This window comes from Hyaena hyaena, unplaced genomic scaffold (assembly GCF_003009895.1).
Source record: "Hyaena hyaena isolate Hyena2069 unplaced genomic scaffold, ASM300989v1 scaffold_1444, whole genome shotgun sequence".
In the NCBI taxonomy this organism is placed as follows: Eukaryota; Metazoa; Chordata; class Mammalia; order Carnivora; family Hyaenidae; genus Hyaena; species Hyaena hyaena.
The window spans coordinates 240,234-263,888 of record NW_024082073.1 but is presented as its reverse complement, the minus strand read 5'-3'; the positions used below and the strand labels follow the sequence as shown (position 1 = coordinate 263,888).

The 23,655-nt window shown below is 42.2% G+C and overlaps 1 protein-coding gene across 6 annotated transcripts; it reads right to left on the bottom strand.

Moving 5' to 3' along the window:
- Positions 1-415: 415 nt before the first annotated feature.
- Positions 416-21,736, bottom strand: TRIM6 (tripartite motif containing 6). 6 transcript variants are annotated; one of them, XM_039223767.1, is made up of 9 exons: positions 15,114-15,249; positions 9,973-10,068; positions 7,357-7,845; positions 6,773-6,868; positions 5,882-6,112; positions 3,406-3,428; positions 1,978-2,078; positions 1,658-1,684; positions 416-1,439 (listed from the first exon to the last, which is right to left on the bottom strand). In XM_039223767.1, exons 3-9 carry the CDS (start codon positions 7,777-7,779, stop codon positions 877-879), a joined length of 1,464 nt encoding a protein of 487 aa, XP_039079698.1. In that variant the 5' UTR covers positions 7,780-7,845; positions 9,973-10,068; positions 15,114-15,249; the 3' UTR covers positions 416-876. The 6 variants fall into 6 exon arrangements, with proteins under 6 accessions (XP_039079698.1, XP_039079699.1, XP_039079700.1 ...); XM_039223768.1 differs by having other exon boundaries at positions 9,973-10,065; XM_039223769.1 differs by lacking the exons at positions 9,973-10,068; positions 15,114-15,249 and adding an exon at positions 21,524-21,736.
- Positions 21,737-23,655: the final 1,919 nt, after the last annotated feature.

Here is a 23,655-nt window from a genome sequence, read left to right as displayed (position 1 = left end):
ATTCTTTATCTTACTTTCTTTGTATGTTTTCCTTCCATTCTGAGAGAAAAATCTGTTTTGGATTCATCATTTTCTTCTCCCCATTTTCTTCTTCAATGAATTTGGAAGATTTGTTTTAAATTCTCAACTACTACCCTTAAATTTTCATGTCCATGAGGGTGGTAGTAAAAACAGAAGTTAAAATTTCTTTATTTGAATTTAAAGCCATCAAAATTAACATTATAATGGTTTTAGCACTCAATCCTATATATACTTACACAAAAATACAGTAATTTCTTTGTTCATTTATTGCATTTTATAAAACCTGACAATGATGTTATAAGAATACAACATTACAGGTCAATTTCTTTCATAAACAGAGATGGGAATAAAACCCAAGCAATGTGTTAGTGAAAACAAATCCAGTATTGCATACGGAGAATAATAGTGATTTATTTCAGGACTCTGTGTTGCATTTGAAAATGGAAACAAATCAACATATTCCAATAACAGAATAAAAATGTCACAGGAAATCCCCATAAGTACAGACAGTATCTGATGAAATTCAATTTTCCATTCAGTATAAAAAATTATAGCAAATAGAAAAGAACTTCCTAAAAATTTGATCCCATGAATCAACAACAAAAAGAACCCCATCAAATATCATGCTTAATGGTAACATGTTGAAAGCTGCCCCCCACCCATCCAAAGATCTGTAATTAATTAGTCAGTGATGTTCACTATCACCTCTGGGTATATTCTAGCATTGAGTAAATGTTCAAAGTGAAAGGCGTGAGAAAATGTAGGAATACAGAAATTCAGAAAAGAGAGACTGAGGTACAGATGGACCTCGGAGTGGAGGGTACTGCTCAGGTATGGGTGGGGACGGCAGAATGTTTAAGAGCTTGGGCGACGCAGGGTCATCGGGACCACACAGTTGCAAGGATTAAAATATGGAGAAAGTGTGGTAGGAAAGTAATACTTAGAGAAGGTGTAGATGGGAAAGCCATGGTTTGTGACATTATAAAAGGAGACAGTGCCAGCCTCGTAGTCTAGGAAAATCCCAACCCGGCGAGGGGGCACCATCATGGAGAGGAGTAGGGAAGTGGAAGATTCTTCATAGGCTCTATATTCATGTTTATGATGTAGCCCAATCACCCAGTATCCACTTTGAGGTTGATATCTGGAGTAGACACTTCGATTATTCGTAAACTGGTTGAAACAGTATGTGGGTCCTGCTGAATTACTGCACACCCCCAGGATCCAGTCAGTCTTCTTGGCCACATCAACCTCCCAGTAATGTTTCCCAGAGGAGAAATGTTGGGAGCCCAGGATACCACAGTCATAATGCTCTTCCAGGTAAGACCCAGGCAGCGTAGCACCCACAAATCTCACTTGTCTCCGGTTTTTAGACATGACAAGATTTAAGTTAGCTGTGTGTGGATTCAGAGTCACGTCCACTGTGGGAAAAGATATAACATCAGCAGAGTAGGCTGGGTATGTGGGTCTTAAGACACTGAGAAGAAATACAGAAGTAGAGGAATTGGAACTACATGGGGTGATAGAGGGATGATATTAATCACTTCATGCCTCAGAGTGTGTGGGTATGTCAGGGTTGGGGGAGCATATAAAAGAAAATAAAAACATGTTGCTCAAAGACGACATTGTGGCTACTTACCCCAGTAACTCTGGACATCGGTCAGTTCTGTAATGATAAACAGAGTCAATCATGTTGCATAGAACTGACAGTCTCAGGTCTGCTGTGCCCCCATCATGGATCATGGATTGAGGAGGGAGGCAGGGACTTCTGTAAGGATGTGAGTTGTCCATCTTATTCCCCCTTAAATATGAACTGTATCTTTTGCAGCATGCTATGGTCCTCCCTCTCTGACCTCTCTCTGCACCGCTATTCTCAGATATCAACTCTACGCTCTATTCTCTTTATTGCTTGGGTTACAATAATTCCACATACAAAAGCTGTCCCCTGAATCTCCTCACCTCTAAATACTCGCAGCATCCTTTTCAGATCTGGGACTCGAAACATACTCTTCAGCTTGGTGGGCAGAGCTTCTGGCTTCTTTAGGGTCCAGAACTCACTTCTAGAGAGAAGAGAACTTATGAATCTCCCACACTGCTGACCTGGCATTCTTCCAACACCCGTCTCCCTCATCTCCCAGGTCCCTGGGAGAACTGTGACGTTCTTCCATGAAGAAAATTAGCATAATTCAGCAAAGAGCTCTAGCACTGGAACCAAGGACCTGAACTAGAAACTAGCTTCTCAGCGTCTATGTAACCATGGTAAGATCTAACCCTTCAAAGACTCATTTTGGTTGGTTTGTTTTGTTGTTTTTGTAAAATACAATCATTTCCCTTCTCTCTCTACATTCTAAGATTATATAAAATTAAATAAAACAGTGACTGTGAAATCCTTTGCTACCTCTAAAAAAGATACAAAATGCTTACAAGGTCAGTGCCACCATGGAGGGTCTACTACAACGGGTTGTGTTGAAGGGAGAATGCCAGAAACTGCTGCCAGGGCTCTGAGAGTATTGATTAAAGGGCTTCCTCTGAAGAGTGAGTTTAGGCCTTAGGCTCTCCCAGAGGCCTGGGGAGAAAGGCCTTCAGAAGGAGGCCTGTCTCTGGGAATATTATGCCAGTTGGAGAAAGGAAACATCTCCAAACCAAGAGTGAAGACTTCAGAAAGGACAACAGCCTCCGTATTTCATGTGTCTGTGAGGAGCTTAAAGGTACCAGGTGTGTGAACAACCTTAGATGTCACACTGATGGATGAAATTCTAGAGTATGTAATAGAGAAGAGAACAGGTTTTGTTCCAGGCCTAAAACAACTCTTCTCAAGACCTTATGTCTATGTTTTTGTTGGAACTGAGAAAAATGGAAGTCTGAGGAGAAATAGGTAGCAAGGTAGGACTGCTCTAAAGCCAATGGAAAAGGGAAATTGAAGGCAGATGCCCCAAGAGTGATTCTCAGACCTGGGGAAACACAGATGGGAAATTTCCCTCTGATAAAAAACATGGACAAAGAAAATCCCCTATGTAGTTTGAGGTAGCTATAAACTACTGGAATCAGGGCTGGAAGCAGGTAGAGTTTTGTGGCAAAGAAGTTCCATCATAGGATGCTAGGGGAGTAATGATACTACAGCCTTTTAGTCTTAAGAACTACTGTCCCCAATTTGTGACACCCACTCCCCCCATCACTCAAATTCTTCTACCATAGAAACCAGGTCATTCCCTTTATTTTGGGGAACCTAAAAATTCTCATGTTGAGCAACTCAGGGCATCATAGTCCTAAATCTTTCCTGCCCTGTGATTTTTCTTTTTTCCTTTTCCACTGACCACAAGGTAACTCTATGGATATAGGAATCTTTTGTCAATCCAAGGGAACCACCCTGTGTTCTCCTGCACATACCTTTTCACGACATCACTCACATCCTAGGAAGGAAAGAGAAATGTTAAGTCCAGGAGTAATAGGCCTTGTCCTCTAACACAGCCTCATCCATATTCCTTATCCCATCCCCACCACCCCATGATATCATGGAAATAAAGACAGACCCAATATGGAGGCCACAAAGTAGAGATAAGAACTCAAAGTAGACTGTCCCCGAGACCCTATGTAGGGATGTTGGGAAATGATTCAACTCATTCATACCTTTATTTTGACAATAGTGTGTGTGTGTATGCTTAATGTTGTATATGAACATCATCTATTAGCACTAGAGAATCTCACATGATTAAGTAGTTATTTCTCTCCTTGAGATGTTAACGTTCTAGTTGCTAAGGATACAAGAGCCTTATTTCTCAAACTTTGACTTTCCTAACTCTTTATGCTACTCTTGCTGACTTTATCCAGTTTTCTTGATTTTGACCCACACATGTGTTGATGATTCCCAAATCAGTACTTCTGCTCAGATCTCTCTCTACACCAGCAAATGAGTTTGAGACACCACAAACTCAAAATGTTTAAAGGAAAACTCACTTTCTCTGCAACTATGAGGTCTCTTAATCTTCCACCTTCCTCAGTGTTTCCAGTATCCATTAGTCACCAAATTTAGACAAAGTATCATCCTAAAAACTACCTTACATTTACCCCAATGTCCCGTCTTAGACCAAGCCAGTCCATTTCATACTCGTAACTTCTTTCAGACACCTGGTCTTCATTGTCATCATTGCCACCTCCTGCCTCACTTGAGCAGAATTGCTTAATGGCCTCCCATTTGGTCTCCCTAACCTCTGCCCTGTTATCATAATGACTGAAGAAAAGGCCAATGGTTTGGTCTATTTTCTCTGTGTTTGGGTTATTTTTGGTTGCACCTGACAGAAATGCAATTCAAGCTGGCCTGTATATGGGAAGCAGTAGAGATGGTGGAAGTGTTACCTTATACCAAATACTCAGGATTGTGTCAGCCTTAAGGCATGGCTGTACTGAGGAACCCAAATGGCCAAATCAGGGTGCCACTTGGTGTAATTGCCACTTGGTGTAATTGCCACTTGGTTTAATTATGTTGGTGTAATTCTCAGGGGTCACGTTTTGAAACTTGAAAGCTGTGGGCTTGCATCGGCTATCAAATCTTACTGTTCAACAATGCCCCACAGATACGGAAAAGAGAAGAGGAATGTGTTTGTGCTGGGCAAGCTCTAGAAAAACTGTGAGACAGCGCTCAAGTTAAGATGCCCCCTGGGCACATCATACTAATGGGTGTGAGAGTGTACACAGGTGCATGGTGAGTGACAGATACCGGTGATCTCTTTGCATGTACAGATCAATTTTTACATCTCGAGGGGTCTGTGGAGGGGCAAGAATGGGAGCAGGGAGAAGCGTCAGGGTAACCCAATGTCAAAGATGAAGAAAAAGGGAAAGAATAAAACGAAGATGGGAAATCAGGAGCAGCTCAGAAGAAAAGCTCCAATAGATAGAATGTAACTACTCCATGACCCCAACACTAGGACTCAAGAATAAGCAATGATTATTCCACCACCAAAGGAGAAGAAGAAAGCTAGAAGGCAAACAGAAAGTAGGGAACAGCCTGAAGGTTCCAGAACGTTACAACGTATATCCTGTCTCCACTTCATAGTCACACTATTCACTCTGTGTAGAGTGAATACCTGCTCAGATTTCAACTTCAGTTCAAGCTACAGCATCAAACCTCTCCAGATTTGACACCTTGCGCCCTCCCAACACACACACACACACACACACACACACACTCCCCAAAGTCCAGTCTTCTTTGTGCCTTAAAAAGACCTGTTCAAACTTCTATTACAACATGTTAAATGATTCTGCCCTAAGAAGGCAGTAAAGCAAAGAAAGGTTGGTGATTACATACAGAATCTCTAAGTACTTGAGCTTTGTATGTGTTTGCCAGGGACTGAGCTAGGAGAAAAGTACCTCCTGACAAATCCCAACTCGGCATCAGAGACAACGGGTGCCGAATGCCTACTGCCTCTCAACAGAAGAGGGATTAGGTCCTGCACAAGGGATGTTTGGCAATATCTGGAGGACTTCTGGTTGTCAGAGTGGACTGGGGACAGAGCTACCGGCCTCTAGAGGGTGGAGCCAGGGATGCTGCTAAACATGCTACTATGTAAAGAGCAGCCTCTCCCAGCAGAGAATTCCCAACTCAACATATCAATAGTGCCAAAAATAAAGTTTTGGACCACGGTTTATAGATTATAAATAAAAATGAGACATTCGCCTAGCATTTGTACTTTAATTCTTCTATGCTTCACCCATGACCTCTGCACAGTTTAACAGGTAAGAGGCCCAAGTGGGCCCAACGAATTGTTTTCTTGTCCCCACCAGGTCATCAGTCCCATGTAAAAAGGGAAGGAAAGTTAGTCTCTCTTTGCCTGGACCCTCAGATTAGGGGCTCCTTCACGAGTCTCACCTGCAGCAGCTCCATTGCTGACCCCTGACACCGAAGCTCCAGGTCTGAGATAAGCTCCCTCAGGGACTGGCTCTGCTGATCCAGCTCATCCTCAGCCTCTTCTAAAATACTCAGCCCCTTCCTCTCTTCCTCCTCCAGCTTTTTCAACTGTCGCTGCTCTTCTTTGTCCAGGATGCTTCTCAACTTATTAAATTCGGTCTGGATCCTGTGTCTCTCAGGTCCCATCTGATTCTTCAGGAACATACAAGAGAAAGAGGCTGCTAGTCTGCTGAGTTGAGGGTCTCCTCTCTGGAGTGGGGACCAGGGTGGGTGTCAGGCTCAGGACTGCTCTCTGGGGCCAGGTCTCACCGGGAGAGGAGTAAATGGGAGAGGAAGTCCTGTAGAACCTGTTCTGCTTTCAGGTCTCTCTTCAGCTCTTCCCACACCATGAGCCCCAGGCTACCTTTTCTTGGCCTCCTAGATATAGACTGTGGCTTCTGGGTGAGGTCTAGATTCCAGGCTGCCTCCATGGCCTCCCCTTCCAATTCTGAGGACCAAAGTGGGAATAACTGAACTGTATGAGACCTGTCTTTCCAGCAACTTTCAGAGCTTGAAACTATAGAACAAGATCTGGAATTAGGAATTGGGGGCCGCCAACGGCATTCCTTTCTTACATGACTACCTTCAAAAACCTCAGTTCTTTTCTGATGTGTTCATTCTCTAATTCCTCCTTCCCCATATCCACAGCAAGAACAAGACCGTTGCTTGTAAGGGTAACAGTGAAGAACGGGGCAAGGGAAGCTCTTCCAGTCAAATGAGGGAACAGACAGGACCACTGGCTCCTTTGCCCTCGGTTCCCATGGCCTGCCCTGATTCCTGACCCAGGATACTGTCAGGAAGAATCTCTCTTACCTTCCAGGATGTCCTCTTCCCTATGATAACAGTTTTTAGTCTCTCGGCTTCCTGCTGCTCTTGCCTCAGCTTCCTCAGAGACTCCTGGAACTTCTCCTTAAAGAAACATCAGGTCAAGCAGGGTCAAGCGCTAACTTGTCTTGGTGCCCAGAACAGAGTGAATGGGGAAGTGATTGTGTGGACCTCAGAAGCCTGTCCTGCTGGGGCTGAAGATTAAGAAGGCCTGAGGATCTTTTATGCCTAGTGGGTGCAGGCTGGTTGCCTCCCTCTCAGGGGAAGAACCTGCCCATGAAGGACTTCCCTCTCATTGCCGCCATATTCCCCACACTTGACCCGACCCACCAAGGCCCCTAGTTGCCCCCCCACCCCCGACACCCACAGCATCCTCTGCTCATGCAGGGCAGGTCTTGAGCAGCAACAAAGAGATAAAGTCTCTACCCTTGGGCAGCAGGGGCCTTGTCTAGGTTCATCCTCTAGATAAATGCGAAAACTACAAAGAAATTAGACAGCAGCATGAAGAAAAGTTACAATCTTGTACCGAGGCATCCCGCTCCTCCCTGCCTTCCTTCTGTGTGGGTTCCCACCTGGTACTCGTGGGCAACCTCCTCCATGAGGAGTGTGGGGTGACCGCGGTGCTCCTGGGAGCGCTCGCAAAGCCAGCAAATGAGCTTCCCATCTTCCTTACAGAAGAGCTGGAGTTTCTCTCCATGGTGTGCACAGAGACTCGCTTTCAGCTGCATCCCGGGGCCCAATACCACCTCTCGGAGCCTCTCTGCTATGTTGGCCAGGTGCCGATTCGGCCGCAGGTCCCCTTGCCGGTAGCTGGTCTGGCACACAGGACAGCTGCTTTCCCCTACTTGGCCCATCACCCATTCTGGGCTGTTTCCCATGATGCAGGCCTGGCAGAAGCTGTGGCCACAGTCTATGCTCAGGGGCTCTGTCAGGAGCTCCAGGCAGATGGGGCAGGTCACCTCCTCTCGTATGTCCACCAGGACTGCTGAGGTCATTGTAGCTACACTCCTGGCTCCTGCTTGCCCGGTCAGGATTTCTAAGGTACTTCCTGCTTACAGATCCTGAGTAGATGGGCAAACAAAAAAAGGGTCAGAGTAAGAAATGAGGGTAAATACTGGGTGGCTCAGTCAGTTAAGTGTCTAACTTCAGCTCGGGTCATGATCTCATGGTTCATGAATTTGAACCCCACATTGGGCTCTGTGCTGACTGCTCAGAGCCTGGAGCCCTCTTTGGGTTCTGTGTCTCCCTCTCTCTCTGCTCCTCACCAACTCAGGCTCTGTCTCTCTATCAAATATAAATAAACTTGAAAGAAAGAAAGAAAGAAAGAAAGAAAGAAAGAAAGAAAGAAAGAAAGAAAGAAAGGAAAGAAAGAAAGAAAGAAAGAAAGAAAGAAAGAAAGAAAGAAAGAAAGAGAGAGAAAGGAGGATGATTAAAAGGGTGATGAATATCCTGGACAAAGAGATCAGATACCTGGGGCAACAAGGGTTTCTTATTCTAGCTTCAAACATGTTATTTACCCAGCTATTACTAGACGTCAATTTGTGCTGTCACTAGAGCAAGAATTATAATTTTCCTTTATTCCTACTAGATGGAGGGACCAACTGTGGTCCATGACAAGTGGCCTTGGGTGAGCTACCATCTGTTTGATCTTTTCTCATCCACCAAACACACCCTCAGTGCTAAAAGCACCAAACCACGCAGCTGCCTCAGGATGTTTGAACTCACTGCTACTACTTCAAGAAAGACCCTTCACCCTAATATCCATCTGACTCAGGGACTTCATTCCACACTCTTCTTTCATGCTCTCTTATATCAGAAAAGTTAGCTGTCCAGCCTAACTGAAGCATGGCCAGCCATAAAAATCACTCTCCATATACCAACCTGCTTCATTGTACTTTTTATCACCACCTAAATGTATATCTTTAATTGCCTGAATCCTCCCACTAGAATTTAAGTTCTAGAGATCAGAGACTGTTTTTGTTCATTACTGTAGCTCAGAAATAGCAATGGATCTATTGCTACTTGGCTACATAGATTCTCAACTCTATTTTTAAATTTTAATTCCAGTATAGTTAACAGACAATGTTATATTGGTTTCAAGTGTAAGGTCCTCAACTTTTGATGAATAAAAATCCAGAACCTCCATTCTCATGAGCTTTCCCATGAGATTCATTTATTACCTTTTTTTCCACACGGAGCCCTTTCATCCCCCATGGTCACCTTCCCAGAAAAAACAAAAACGCCAGCAATGACCACAATAACATGAGGTAATATTTTTATAACACTTTTATACCTAGTTGTGATTTAGAAATCACATTCCCCTGATTTCTTTATCCCTCACAGAAAAACTGAGTATTTTGGCTCTTCCATAAGATAGAGACAGACATTAAGTGACATTATAAAATCAAACAGCTTGTAAGTCATAGAGTTGGCAAAACCTAACATGTGCATAGTCCTAGTTCAAGGTTCTGTCCTCAACCCTAGAACTTTAACCAGATGTTCGTTAGTAAAGGTGGTAAAAATCAGGCACAGATCTGATACTTTAGGGATGTGGAAATGAGAAAGGTCCTGCTTGATGGAGAAATTTCACCAGGGCCCGTCGTAAATTTTGACAGAAGCCTTAAGAGACCCATGTGTTGGGAGGGGAGAGAGAAGAGGGGAGAGGAGAGAGGTGCAGCCATTGAGGCCTCACGCCCTTCTAGTTAGGAATAGTCCCCAAAGACCCGAGGAAGATGTATGAAGGGACAAGGAGGTCTTCTAGCATTTCAGGGAAGTACTGAATCACTAATGGGTTAGAAGTGTATAAAAGTGGGAGGAAGGCAGGAATGAAGTACTGATACATGCTTCAGTGTGAATGACCTTGACAATGTCAGGCAGAGTGAACGAAGCCAGACTCCAAAGATCACATACTATAGAATTCCACTTACATGAAACGTCCAGAGTAGGCAAGTCTTAGACATGGAAATAGATTTGTTGCAGATGGGGACAAAATGGGGAGTGACTCATGGGTTTGGGGTTTCTTTATGGGGCAATGAAAATTCTGGAATTAGATAGTGGTGCTGGTTGAACATATTTGTGATTATACCAAAAAAACACTGTATACCTTTAAAGGGTGAAATTCATGATATGAAAATCATATCTCAATAAACAAAGTGCATGAGAGGAAAAAAGAAGAGGAGGGGGCTTACCTGTGACCTCCAGTGCAGAGCTCTCCCTGCCTCTCAGTTTGTACACAAGGCACGTGACAGGAGAGGACTGGAGAGTCAAGCATGGTTCTATAGCTGCTGTGGGGAGATAATGATGAATGAAACAAATACTCCCCAAGGGCATAATCTATTTAGACTCCCGGCAAAGAAACAAATCCACTCTTGAAGACACAAAGATAGATAACCATGATTAATGCAGACCCATGTATATGAAGTCTGTATGAAGGAAATAATCATCCATACCATTTCCTGATCACTTCCATATTCTAGATGATGGCTGAACTCTTTATAAATATTATATAAGCAATCCCCACAATAATTCTATCAGGGAAGTTTAATAATGCCTATTTTCGCAATGTGAAAAGTGAATTTCTTAAAAAGGTATTTAACTACCAAAAGTCTCAGAGTGAGTAAGTGACAAGGTAAAGATTACAATCCAGTTTAATGCAGCTTCAAAGCTCAGGTTATTAATCAGTGACCCATCTGGTCCTTAAAGGGAGAGAATGTTTTCTTCATGCTACCCACACCACCCGCAAGGGCACTTTGGTCATGAAGTGGCTCAGCGTGTTTCTGTCCATATCCTGACCGGCAGTGGTCTCACTTTTTGGCTGTACCAATTCAGTATAGAAGCCCAGTTCTTCCTAGCATTTAAAAGCATCCAACCGCCCTTCCTAAGTTATCTGCAGACTCCTTCCCCACCCAACTCTGCTTCATTCCTGGCATCCCATCTAGCGACTCAGGCTGCTTTCTTTTCCCTGGCAGTAGATAGGACAGAAAAGAAGGCCCTGGTACTAGAGTAACATGGACCCAGGTCTAAATCCTGAATGTATCAGTGTCCAGTTTTGGAACACTAGAATAATTCCTGATCTGAGATGTGGCTTCATCTTTTGTGCACTGCTGAATCATTCCTCCCTTAGGAGTAGAGTTGTGACAATTGTCTGAGCGAATGCATAGAACAGTCTCAAAAACTAGTTACAGCTATACCTAAACTGGCACTGTTCTCTGATCTTCCGGTGCTCTTACCTCTCTCCATGAGGAAAAGGACCTTTGGATATTTTTACCAGGGACAGAGAAAAGTCTGGTAGATGGATAGCCTTAAATAAGGATCTTTTACGAGAATTCATGAATCACTTTCTTATTGCTTTTCCTATCTTCTTACTTCTTTTGGACCTACGAGGAAATCGACTATTTCGATTCATAACAAGAATTAATGAGATGGCATTGAAGGACAACATGAGAAAGCTCTCCATGAACCCGTTGTCTCTGTGTGCCAGGAAAAAGGGCCAGTTAAGAAAGCTAGAAGTTTCTCTAACTAGACAACTAGAAATGCTAGAATTTACTCCAACTTTATTTTTTGTCTGTGCTGAATTTAGATGTCATTCTCACTGAAAAGCACTATTTTATTCTCATTATTAGAAGTTTTCAGTTAAATTATGTTGCCATTTTCTTAAATCACAATGAGAAGTTTTTAAAGACATTTTTCTTATGTATGTGTATATGTATGTTTGTATGTATTTATGTATGTATAGAGTCGAAGCCACTTGTCTGCTTGCCTAGCTGGAGCCTTGTCTAGGACAGAAAGAGCCAGCTCACAAATGCACTGCCTAGTTGAAAGCACACTAGCTCTAGGGTCCCAGGTGTGACCTTCATGAAAAGGATAGGCCATGGGGCATTTCTGCCTCATAAAAGCAAGGTGATGCAATAATAGCCAAAACCTGGAAATAAAACATTAAAACCATTAACTGGTAAATGAACAATTTGTGGTATACCAATACAATGGCATGGATGGATGCCAAACAATAAAATGGAATGGACACTTACAACAAGATAAATCTCAAAAGCATTATACAAAGGAAAAGAAGCAAGATACCAAAGTTAAGTTACAGTGTGATTCCATTTATATGAAATCCTAGAAAACAACAAAACTACAGTATACTGTCTAAAAACTGACTAGTGGATGCCAAATCCCTGGGCTGTGAGAAGGGGATTATTTACAACAGGACACAAAGAACTTTTGGTGTGATGGAAATGCCCTTTTTATAGGATTTTATTGGTGGTTACCAACTGTCTACATACCAAAGCTCACAGAATTGTACGCTTAAAGTTGATTAACTCAATAGATGTAAAATATAACTCATTAGAGCTGACAAAAACAGAAAAAAGAAGAAACATATTGAGAAAAATGGAAGGCTTGGCTTTCTGATCTTCTAAGCATAAATTAGACCTGAACTGTCAAATAAGTAGCCACTTGAAGTGTGGTAGTCAAAAATGAGACGTTTTAAACACAAAATACACACCTAATTTAAAAGATTTTGTTAGAAAAAATAATCTAAAACACAGCATTAACAGTTTTTATGTTGATTACACATCTTAATATTTTAATATTATTGATGCATTGAGTTAAATAAAATATACTTTAAAATCCTTTTCACTTGTTTTTTTTTCATGAAGACACTGGAAATTTTAAAATTAAATATGTGGTCCCATCATAATTCTATATTTCTTGTTCTTCTAATGCAGTACTATAGATATTCAAGACAGAGAAAGATTTTTGAGCAGAAAAGATGATGTAAGAGTTGATGTCTTGTCAAAGGGTTTAAAGTTGAGGCTGCAGAAAGGAAGAAACAGTGAAGGAGGGGAGCACAGAGCCAGCATGTTTGGGTAGCCCTTGCCCACAACCCTGCAGGCCCCTAACCACCTGCAGCAGCAGAGTGCAGCCCAGAGAGGATATAGCAGGTCAACTTAGTCTCCCTCAGAGACCTGTCTCAAAAGCAGTGTGACTGGGCTGAGATGACAGTCTGGCTGTATGAGTGTAGATCCCAGAGCCTGAAAAGCCTGAGTTCGGTGGATCAAATTTGCAAATGAAAGAGGCCAAATTCATGACCAGGTGGAACTATTAAATCAGAAGCACATGCCTGAAAAAGAAGATCAGTTGGCTAACTCAGCATTGGCATCCAGTGGAGCTCTTTATGCAGAATCTCAGCCTCACCCTAGCCAGTTCAGTTTCTGCAATTCAATAAAGATCTCTAGGTGATGCCTATACACAGGAAGGCTTCAGAAGCACTGTTTTTAGATAAGGGCGCTTCCTCCACAGGCAGATGCAACGCAGGGAGCAAAATAGCTAGAAAGGGGTGGGAGAGAGGAAGAGTCAGAGAATGGGCTGATACTTAGACTTGAAACATCCGCTAGAAAGGAAGCTCACAATTAAGTACCAAATGCCTTCAGAAAAAAAAAAATGTCAGTGACTGGGCAGGGAATACTAAAGGTTAGAGCAGGCTGGCGGCTCAGAATGAGTTAGAAATAAGATGGGCAGGGCTGCAACACCAAACCAACTGAGAGGTCTACTCAAAATGCAGTAAAAACCTAATCAGGTGGAAACTGCATTCATATGTGAGTTTGGTTTCTCATGCTTAGGGAATAACAGTATTTTTTTAACCATTTGTGTAGGGTTATATTCTACTGTAACCTATTACCTGGAATGGATCATCTAATAGGCGGCACTTGCTAAATATTTGAATTGGAATATAATTAGTTTCAACTTTTTAACATTTTGGAAGAATCTCTATCCCATGCATTTCAGAAACTTGTAATAGCTTTGCAAGATTCTTAAAATATTGTCCTGCACAGGTTTTCTTCTTCTCCCTGAGTTTTAGATAATCCATTAACTGAAGTTATTTTTTCCCCTAAAGAATAGTTCATAAAATCCTTATTTTCCCGTGCATTTGTGAATTCCACTTGAAATTCCAAATGTTTAAAACTCTTGTTAAATTTTAACTATTTAGATGTTAGCCATATTCTTCTTTGTTATAGTGCATTTTATTAATTTTTATTTTTTTAATGTTTTATTTATTTCTAGGAGAGAGAGAGAGAGACAGCGTGAGCAGGGGAGGGTCAGAGAGAGAGGGAGTCATAGACTGAAACAGGCTCCAGGCTCCGAGCTGGCAGTCAGCACAGAGCCCGACGCGGGGCTCGAACCCACGAACCGCGAGATCATGACCTAAGCGAAAGTCGGACGCTTAACCGACTAAGCCACCCAGGCGCCCCTGTTATAGTGCATTTTAACATATTGTGTTCCTCACTCTATTCTTGCAAAAATCGTTTTAATTGTGGATTTTAAAAGCTCGGCATTGAGTTTGTCAAGAATAATGACTTAATAATTTACTATTTGCAGTCGCCTATGTGTTTAAACCCTCACTTAATCCTCACCAAAATCTAGGGTACAAATATTACTCTGTCCATTTGTTAGATGGGAGAAACATAAGCTCAAAGAGGTCAGGATCAGAGGCCGAATTTGGACACAAGGGGGGATCTCAAGCACACATTTCTGCCTCCGTTGATTAGTTAACGCTGCCACTGTCACATTACTCTGAATTCACTGAGTTGCGGTGAGGATGAAAAAGGAATAATGATAAACCCGTCTATATCATGAGCTCAGAAAGGGAAGGGACTTCATGTCTTAGACTGCCTTCTCACCTCGGCCAGAAGTGACAGTAAGTGGCCCGTCACAGAAAGGCAAACATACCCCGGTGGCCGGCACGTCGAAAGAGTGAGAAGCCAGAGAGGATCCGGCTGTGAGCAGCCCCGGGTGGTCAAGACTCTCCGAGTAGTTATGAGGGCCGGAGAGTGCGGGGCCTGCTTCTTTCCTGGAAAGGCAGGGCTCCAGGGCCAGCCCCGCCTCCGAACGGACCCGCAGGTCTGGCGAGGGCGGAAGGCTCATCCCCAGGCCCCCTGGCGAGAGGTCAAGGCCTCCCGGGTGGAGGATGAGCGGTGTCACTTCCTGGGGCAGAGCGGCCGAGGCGGGGGAGGGGGTGCTGACCTCGGAATCCACGCCGTCCCACGGTTTGCGCCCATTCCCGAACCCCAAACTTCCAGGGCCGCAACCCCTCCCCCGCACCGTGCCTGCGCCCCCTTAACACCACCCTTTACACAGACCACTCCCGGCTCCCAAGCCAGGGGTCGCTGGGCCTTCCAAGCTCCCTTGCCAAACTTGAATTGAGTCATCCTGAGACCGCAGAGGGCTCCCTCTCTTTGGTCCCCCCGCACCCCAGCCTAAAGGGCAGGCTGGACTCCCAGCGCCAGCGGGGACAGCGGTGGCTGGCCAGAAAAAGGACTCGCTCACTAACCTGGACTCGGGGGCCTGGATCCGAGCCGAGGACTTGCAGGAGCTGCAGCCTCCACCCCTGCCCAGAGACTCCGGGCCCAGAGGCGGGGCGAGGCAAGGGCTAGAGGTTGCTGATAGGGCCGGCGCGTCCGGCGGCGCGGGGCCCGCACTCCTGGGGTGTGGTGGCCGGGGCCCCACCTGCCAGCGGGGGCGCTGTTCCGCTCACCTAGGAGCCGCGGTCTGGGGCCTTGGAGAACACCTAAGCGCCAGAGAGGGCACTTGGGCGTCGTCTTCACTTTTCCTAAGTTTTCCGACCTCATGTCAGTGTTGAGCAACACTGATAATACACCCGTACGCTCTATTAAATTGTCTGAATAAAAAATCCAAACTTATACGAGTAGGTAAAAATAACCACCTCGCATCATAACGGTATATTTTGCAGATATCATTAAAATTTATTAACTTACAAAAAATTGTATCTGCAATTTTAACCAATGTGACCTATGAACACCACGAGAGAGGGTAAGTAACATATTTTTAGGTCCTTGTGAATACACGCAATGCTTAGGAAGCCTGGGAACTGTAACTGTAAGGTTTCGATGGCACAGCAACTCTTAAGAATAAATGGGTTATTTGTCATAATAATTATTATTAAGTACAAGTTCTTTATATATTCTAGATACAAGTCCTTTATGAATTCCATGATTCGTAAGTATTATTTCCCATGCTAAGAGTTGTCTCTTCATTTTCTTGATTGCATTCTTTAGAAGAACAAGTTTTGAATTTTGATGAAACTCCTTTTTTGTCACTTATGCTGTTGCTGTCATATCTGTGAAGTCATTACCTAATCCAAGGTCATGAAGAATTACTCCTATGTATTTTTAAAATTTTTATAATTTAGGGGTGCTTGAGTGGCTCAGCCGGTTAAGTGTGCGACATGGGCTCAGGTCATGACCTCACTGCTCATGAGGTGGAGCCTTGCATCCGACTCTGTGCTGAGAGCTCAGGGCCTCCAGCCTCCTTCAGATTCTGTTTCCATCTCTCTGTCCCTCCCCTGCTTGCACTCTCTCTCAAATATAAAATAAAAATAACATTAAAAATTTTTAAATTTTTATAATTTAGCTCTTATATTTAGGTTTATAATCTATTTTGAGTTGATTTTTATTGTATGAGATAGAGGTCCAATTTTATTCTTTTGCTTGTAGATATCCAGTTGTCATAGGACCATATTTTTTCCCCACTGAATTATCTTAACATAGTTGGCAAGCCACTAAAGAGTTTTAATAAGGCGCGTGCCCACGTGTGTGTGTGTGTGTGTGTGTGTGTGTGTGTTTGTGATGGTAGGGGGCAGGTAGGGAATGACATGTTCTGAATTTATAAATGTCATGTAAGAAAAGATCACCTGGCAGCAGTAAGTCGGGTAAAGAGGTCTGGAGGTCACAAATGCTTAAATCCAGGGAGGGTAAATGTCTAGCCATTGCTTTAGTACAGATGAAAACATGCTTAACTAGATGCTACTGAGTTTAGATGAAAGAGAATAGATCTGGGAAATAACTGGTTTTCTCTCCATGGGAGCTGGTGATAATGTGTTGGTGGGGATTAAGGATAAGTAATTCTAGGTTTACATCCAGATTTCTTACTCTCACATCTTAATGAAGGACATGAAGAAGAAGAGGTGAGTTAAGAGATGAAGAATACAAGTAAGAAGAAGAGAAATATGAAGTGATATTCAAGGGAGCACACTGAAAGAACGTCTTTCCAGGGAGAGCACCCTGAAGAAACAGAGCAAAGGGCCAAGGAGAAAGCTCAAGGGAGCTCTGATGTTAAAGAACACCTGGGGTGGGACAAAATAGATAAAGGGAATTCAGAGGTATGCATACTTCCAGTTATAAAATAAATGTCACAGAGATGAAAAAGTATAGTATAGGGAATATGGTCAATAATATGTAGTAACTCGCTATGATGACAGATGGTAACTACACTTAGTGTGGTGAGAGCTGAATATTGTATAGAATTGTCGAATCACTATGCTGTACATCTCAAACTAATATGACACTGTATGTCAACTATACGTCAATAATCAAAAAAAGTTTTAGCCTATTTATTTTGAGAGAGAAAGAGAGAGAGAGAGAGAGAGCACATGCAAGTGGGGGAGGGACAGAAAGAGAGGGGAGAGAGAATTGAATGCAGGCTCTACACCATCAACACAGAACCCAATGTGGGGCCTGAATCCGTGAACCACAAGATCATTACTTGTTAAGACAGACACTTAACCATCTGAACTACCCAGGAATAAAAAAAAAAAAAAATTAATGTTTTGTTTATTTTTGAGAGAGAGAGAGAGAGATGGAGTATGAGCGGGGCGGGGGGGGGGGGGGCGGGCAGAGAGAGAGGGAGACAGAATCCACATACCAGACTCCAGGCTCTGTGCTGACGTGGGGCTCGAACCTGTGAACTCTGAGATCATGACCTGAGCCAAAAGCAAGAGTCTGACACTTAACGACTGAGCCACCCATGCACCCCTAAAAATTTTTTAAAGGAGAAGCCTGAGGTCTAGGAAAGGTGCAAGGAAGAATGACATCTAGGACAGGAATTAGCTCAAAACTCTTTCATCAAAGGCTTTTAAAACAGGAAGATAAACCAAATACATAAAAAAATCAAGTAGTAGATGACTGATTCCATTCAATACAACTTGCATTTCTTCTCTGACTTGTGTTTCTCCTGAAATTAGCCACTCCAAAATTCCAAGTGAACTGTCACACTGTTTTGTTGTTTTTTTAAATGTCTTTTTATCTTTCAAATCAGTTCTCTTAGCAAGTTTTTCTTGATATTGCTTATTTTCTTGACTCTTATTTCCCTGCAATGTTGAAACCCTATTTCATGCAAGCCCAATCCACCGCTCTCACTCTTCACAGGCCTTTAAAGACTCAGTTTTTGCTCCTGAAATTCAGGTTATCACAGAAAATATAGTGAAAGATAGAAATCCGCTTTACCAAGAAACTCTGAGAAACTTAACTTACATATGTTTGCCTAAAGTTAACTGGCATATTAGGTACTGATTAGGAATGGTCTTGTAACGTGTCTGCTAGTTTACTTTCCATTCAATACATATCTTATGTAGGGTTTGATTTTTATTATCTTATAGGCAGTGGAAAGTGCAGTTATTTGTATTTTGGGTAGATCTTTTGGGTGTCTGTAGGTACACAGTGCTGAAACCAGGGAAGTCAACTCACAGATGATTGAACTAGTCCAAAAGAAATGAAATTAGGGCAATATATTGAGAATATGAAAGAACTGATAATACAAACTGCTGAGCTCAAAAGATTAGGCTCTGTGACAGCAACATATTGGAAGGAGAAGGCAGAATCTGAGTGATTGGTAGGATGGTGAGGACATACCAAGGCAGAGAATGATGGAGATTAAGCAATTTGCTGGGAAAAAAAAGCATGTTTGTTGTTGCTTTAAATCAAGTTTGCATTACCTAGATATCATTCAGATGAGATTAATACATTCTAATTTCCAAGTATCTAGCCACTAGACTTAGTATAGATTTGTGAGCCAACATAATATGTGGGGGTTAAAGTCAGAGGATTCACTGAGATCTCTGAGGCATATGCCTGAATGATAGGAAACAAGGGGCTGAAGAAAAATACAGTGAACTCTAAGATAAGGGATCATCTCTGTATTCTTATGTGAATATCTAAGGTGCCAAACAATGTACAGAACATATTAATTATTCAGAGTTGGCTTGAGGAAGGAAGGTAGAAAGGAAGGAGGGGGAAAGGAGAGAAGGGCATGACTTCCTTTTCAGGGATCATCTAAAGAAAGTTAGACTCCTTTTTGCCTCCCAGAAGTATCACAGGCTCTAGACACTAAAGATCTCATTTTTGCATTTTTCAGTGTCCCCTGTTGGGTTTCTAGAATAGTCTGCCTGGGTCTTGTTTTGTGACCTCAGTATTAACTCTTTCTAAAACAGGGTGTATTCTATGATTTCTGGACTTAAGCGGTCTTTCTTTTCTCTCATAGGAGGAGGTACAAAGTGTCCTAGAAAGGAATGCATGGATGGGGTTGGGGAAGAAATTGTTAGTCACTTTGTCTTGTGAGGTGTGGTATAAGCCCTTGTGAGAATCACAGGGCAAAGAAGATGAGATATTGAGCAGTTAATAGATATGGGTCATTGATCTGGGTATTAAGGAGTCAATGGTCAGCAAGAATGGATGGATGTCTATGGTAGGAGAATTTGGCAAGATCTCAAAGTCAGTGGGGAATGTAGAGTAAAAGGAGCCTCAGGATAGTAGTTCTCCCAGATTCCTGTGTCCTTACATTATTTTATTACTGCAGACTTCACTACTGGTCTGAGATATACTCTTCCTATTGATCTCATTGTTAGGGGTGCTTAACCTCTTCAAATTCTGAAACAATTCTGGGATTTGCAGCATTATAATTTGAGCTTTCCATTGTTGTGGAGGGAAGAAGCTGTCTTGCCCTCAGACCATACAATACCCATACCCTAGATGGTGGAATTTCTAGAGTTTTTCCATGTTTAGTTTCCATGCTCACTGTAAAAGGCTCTCCCTGGGGTTGGGGTCACATGAGCTAGATGATCCTTTTCTGACTGAGTTTAGCTCTTTCCATACTCACTCGAATGGCAGGGCAATTTGTCCTCTATGAAGCTTTGACTTCAGTTCAGGAGGCAAAGATTCTATGTTCCTCTGGACTATGGGAAAGACCCAAGGCAACTGTAGAACACTGAGAGCTGCATTCCATGTCAGCAAGATGTTCTACCCTTGTATGCAGAGACTTTAAGAAGCAAAACTAGGAAAAAGCTTATATAATGGTCTTCTAGTGGAGTTTATCAGTTATCTCTGTGTCTGACATAGGGAGATAGTGGAGAAAGAGATATCTCTTTTTAGGTAGGGAAGAGGCTGAGAGCAAGAGCTATCTTCTTTCTTAGGCAGCCAACCACGACCTCTCCTGTAGTCCCTTAGCATCTCAAGCAGACACTTAGAAATTTACTTAGAACAAGCACAGGAATATGGTGATTTCTACACCACAGTTCTATAGCACACTGTGTATACCCAGAATACTATTTTTGTTGCACAAACATCTGGTCTGATCTAGCTGAAAAGGCCACTTTTGTTAGCAAACTCTCTTATCATTTTCCTTCCTCCATGTTTGTATAGTACATTTAATTTCACCAAATACTTTCAAGCCATTATTCAATATTCATGAAAACTCAGGGAAATAAAATGGGCAAGAGATTATAATACTGTTTAAGAGATGAGGACTGAAGCATGAGCTCTAAGAAAAATAGAACAGAAGTCTAAGTATAAAGCATCTACTATCCTAAATGAATTGGATTTACGTTAACATGTTTTATTCATTCATCTTTCTAACATTGTAGTCCCATTCTCAAGAGTATAAATGAAAGCTAGCTGAGAACTTATAAGAAACAAGGCTTACCACCATTAGCCATTAGGGACATATAATTCACAACCACAATAAGATACCATCTCACACCACTTAGAGGGGTATAATTGAAAAGACAAATAATAACAGGTTTTGTTGATTCTATGAGGAAATCGGGACCATCATACTCTGCAAGAGGAAATGTAATATGGTATAGTCACTTGGAAAGCAGCTTGGAAGTTCCTCAAAAGGATAAATAGAGTTACCATATGACTTAACAATATAGTTACCATATGACTTAACAATTCTTTTAGATATTCCTAAAAGATACCTAAGATAAATGAAAGCATAATTCCACACAAAACTTGTATCTGTTCATAGCAGCATTATTCATAACAAACAAAAAGTAGAAACAATCCACTCATTAATTTATAAATCAATAAACAAATACTACAAATGTAGTATATACTCATACAATGGCATATTATTCAGCCATCAAAAGCGTGAAGTACTGATTGATATATGCAACAACATGGATGAACTTAGGAAGCAGTATGCTAAGGAAAGAAACCAGTCAGACAAGATCACATATTGTGTGATTCTATTTATGTGAAAAGTCCAGAATTGATAAATCTATAAAGAGAGAACAGTAGTTTAGTGGTTGCCTAGAACTGGAAGTGGGATGGGAGAAAAATGGACTGGTTTTGTTGGGGGAGGGGGGAATGGGAATGTTCTAAAATCGGTTGTGATGATAGTGGCACAGCTTTATGAATACAGTAAGAGATACTGAATTATACACTCAAAATAAGTGAATTGTGTGGTATGTAAATTATATTTCAAGAAAGCTCTTATTTAAATTGAAAGAAAGAAGGAAGGAAGCAGGAGAGGAAGGAAAATAGGAAGGAAGGAGGGAGTGAGGAGGGAAGGAAGGAAGAAAGAAAGCAGGGAGGGAAGAGAGGAAGGAAGGAAGAGAGGAAGGAAGTAAGGAAAGAAGGAAAGAAGGAAGGAAGAAACTGGACTTACTTCCTGGAGAAAAAGAAGTGTGGGCTGTGGGCCTTTCAATAGTTCTTATCTGGTGACTCCATCCCTTTACTCAGGGCTTCAAGCTTGCCTCTTCCATTCCATTTAGCTTTCTGTATCAGGGTCTGCTGGACAATAGCCTTTACACAGCTACTTCATGGCCCAAGATGAGCTTTTCTGTGCTCTGTCACCAAGCTTGTGTCACGCTTTAAACTTGCAAAATTCCTACAATTCTCCACTCGACACCAGCCCACTGCTGAAGTCTGGCAGGGGAGGTGAAACTCTCTGTAGGGAGGTTGAAGGACACGTGGCTTCACTACCTGTACCAGCATATACAGATCAGGACAGGAAGCTAGAGAAAGTTCTGGGATGGGGGAGGGGTAAAAGGAAAGAATGGAATGAGGCAGTGTCTTGAAGGGGTGAGAGGAGCCAGAAAAGCCTGCTATTGGGAGGAATTCAAAGGACATCCAGTCATCCTCAGTCTGTGGCTTTGCGAAGAATGCTGCAACACCAATCAGAAAATTGAAAGAGGAAGGAATGCGTATCTCAAGCAAGGAAGAGCTGTGATAGGATCTTGAACAGCAAATACAAACGGCTTGGATATTACCAGAGGCCAGTAGATGGCGATGTTGAGGCCTCAGCTTCAGGGATGTTTATTCTTCCTTCCTGATTTAAAATAAAGATAAACATGCCCACATCCCACATGTTCAAAATAATTAACTAGGAGAGTCGAATTGAACAGTAACAGTATGGTTAATAGTTAAGTATTAATTAATATTGGTTTTACAGCTTACCCTTCCCCCATATCATGGAGTCAATAAATCCATATTGTTTTTAGGATCCAAATATTTTTGTAAGCACCTAGGAAGTCCTGGAGTCCATCATTGTGCATTTAAAACAGAAAGGAGCCTGGGAGAACTCAACTGGCTTGTGGCAAATAGGTGAAGCCCATCTTGTCCAAAAGGTGTGTAGAATGTTGGAGTGATGCCCCAAAAGCAAGAGAGTGACCCTCTGCTTCAGAGAAGGCCAGCCCTTCCCCCACCGAGCAGAGAATGAGTTTTCTGCCATATCTCCCTCCTGAGGATGCTCACCACCACTCATTGCTTTGAGACCATTACACGCAATGTCACTATGCATTTTATCCCTGTTTTGTTATTATGAGAAACTCATGGTTCGAGATCATTGCTCAGACTCTCATCTCTGTAAGGCCCTGGATCCCTAGTTTTGATTCCATATACCACCCTTCTCCAAATTTTGAAATCCTTCACTGGACAATCTGGGACTTACAGTCAGCTATCAGAAAAACTCAACTTCTTGGAATATTCTCTTTACTTTCTTGCTTTTGCTCCTTGCTCTTTGTCTCGGTCTCTGTCTCTCTCTCTCTCCATAAGTCTCTTAGCATGAGTCTTGATACTTCAAGGACCTAAGCCGAAGTTGGATGCTTAACCAACTGAGCCCCCCAGGTGTCCTGTCAGCACAGAGCCTGCTTTGGAGCTTCTGTCTTTCTCTCTCTACCCTTCCTCCTCCTCTCTCAAAAACGAAACATTAAAAAATGTATAATAGTGACAAATTTGGTAGCAACAAAATATCCATTAAAACTCCATTTATTTTGTTATATCAGGCTAATCTCTTTAATAATCAAAAAAACTCTGACATGGGTGTTGCTAGTTTGTTTTGTTTTTTTTTTTACAGAGAAGGAAAAGAAGTTTAAAGAGATTCCATATTGCCTAGTGACAAACAGATGATATGTACGGAATATGGTGAAGACTTTCTCTAAGTCAAGTCTGTGTGGCTTCAGTCTTTGTGGAACTTGGGGAAGTTTCCACTCCTAGTAAGCATAAGGGTATGGAATTGGGGCCTAGGGATTCAGACACCATTTAAGTTTTTCAAATATTTTAGTATTATAAAAACTTTGCCATAATTACTAACCTTGTGTACATGTTGTTTTGTCTCTGTGACAGTATGTCTGGAAGGCAATTTCCTTTGTGGTTGCTGGATCAAAGGATAAATGCATAAGAATTTTGTCAAGTTGTTTCCAAATTCTACAAAAATTCTGTTGTATTTTATATTCATGAGCAATGTATGAAAGAGTTTGTTTTCTTAATTCTTTGCCAACATGATATTGATCCTTTGAA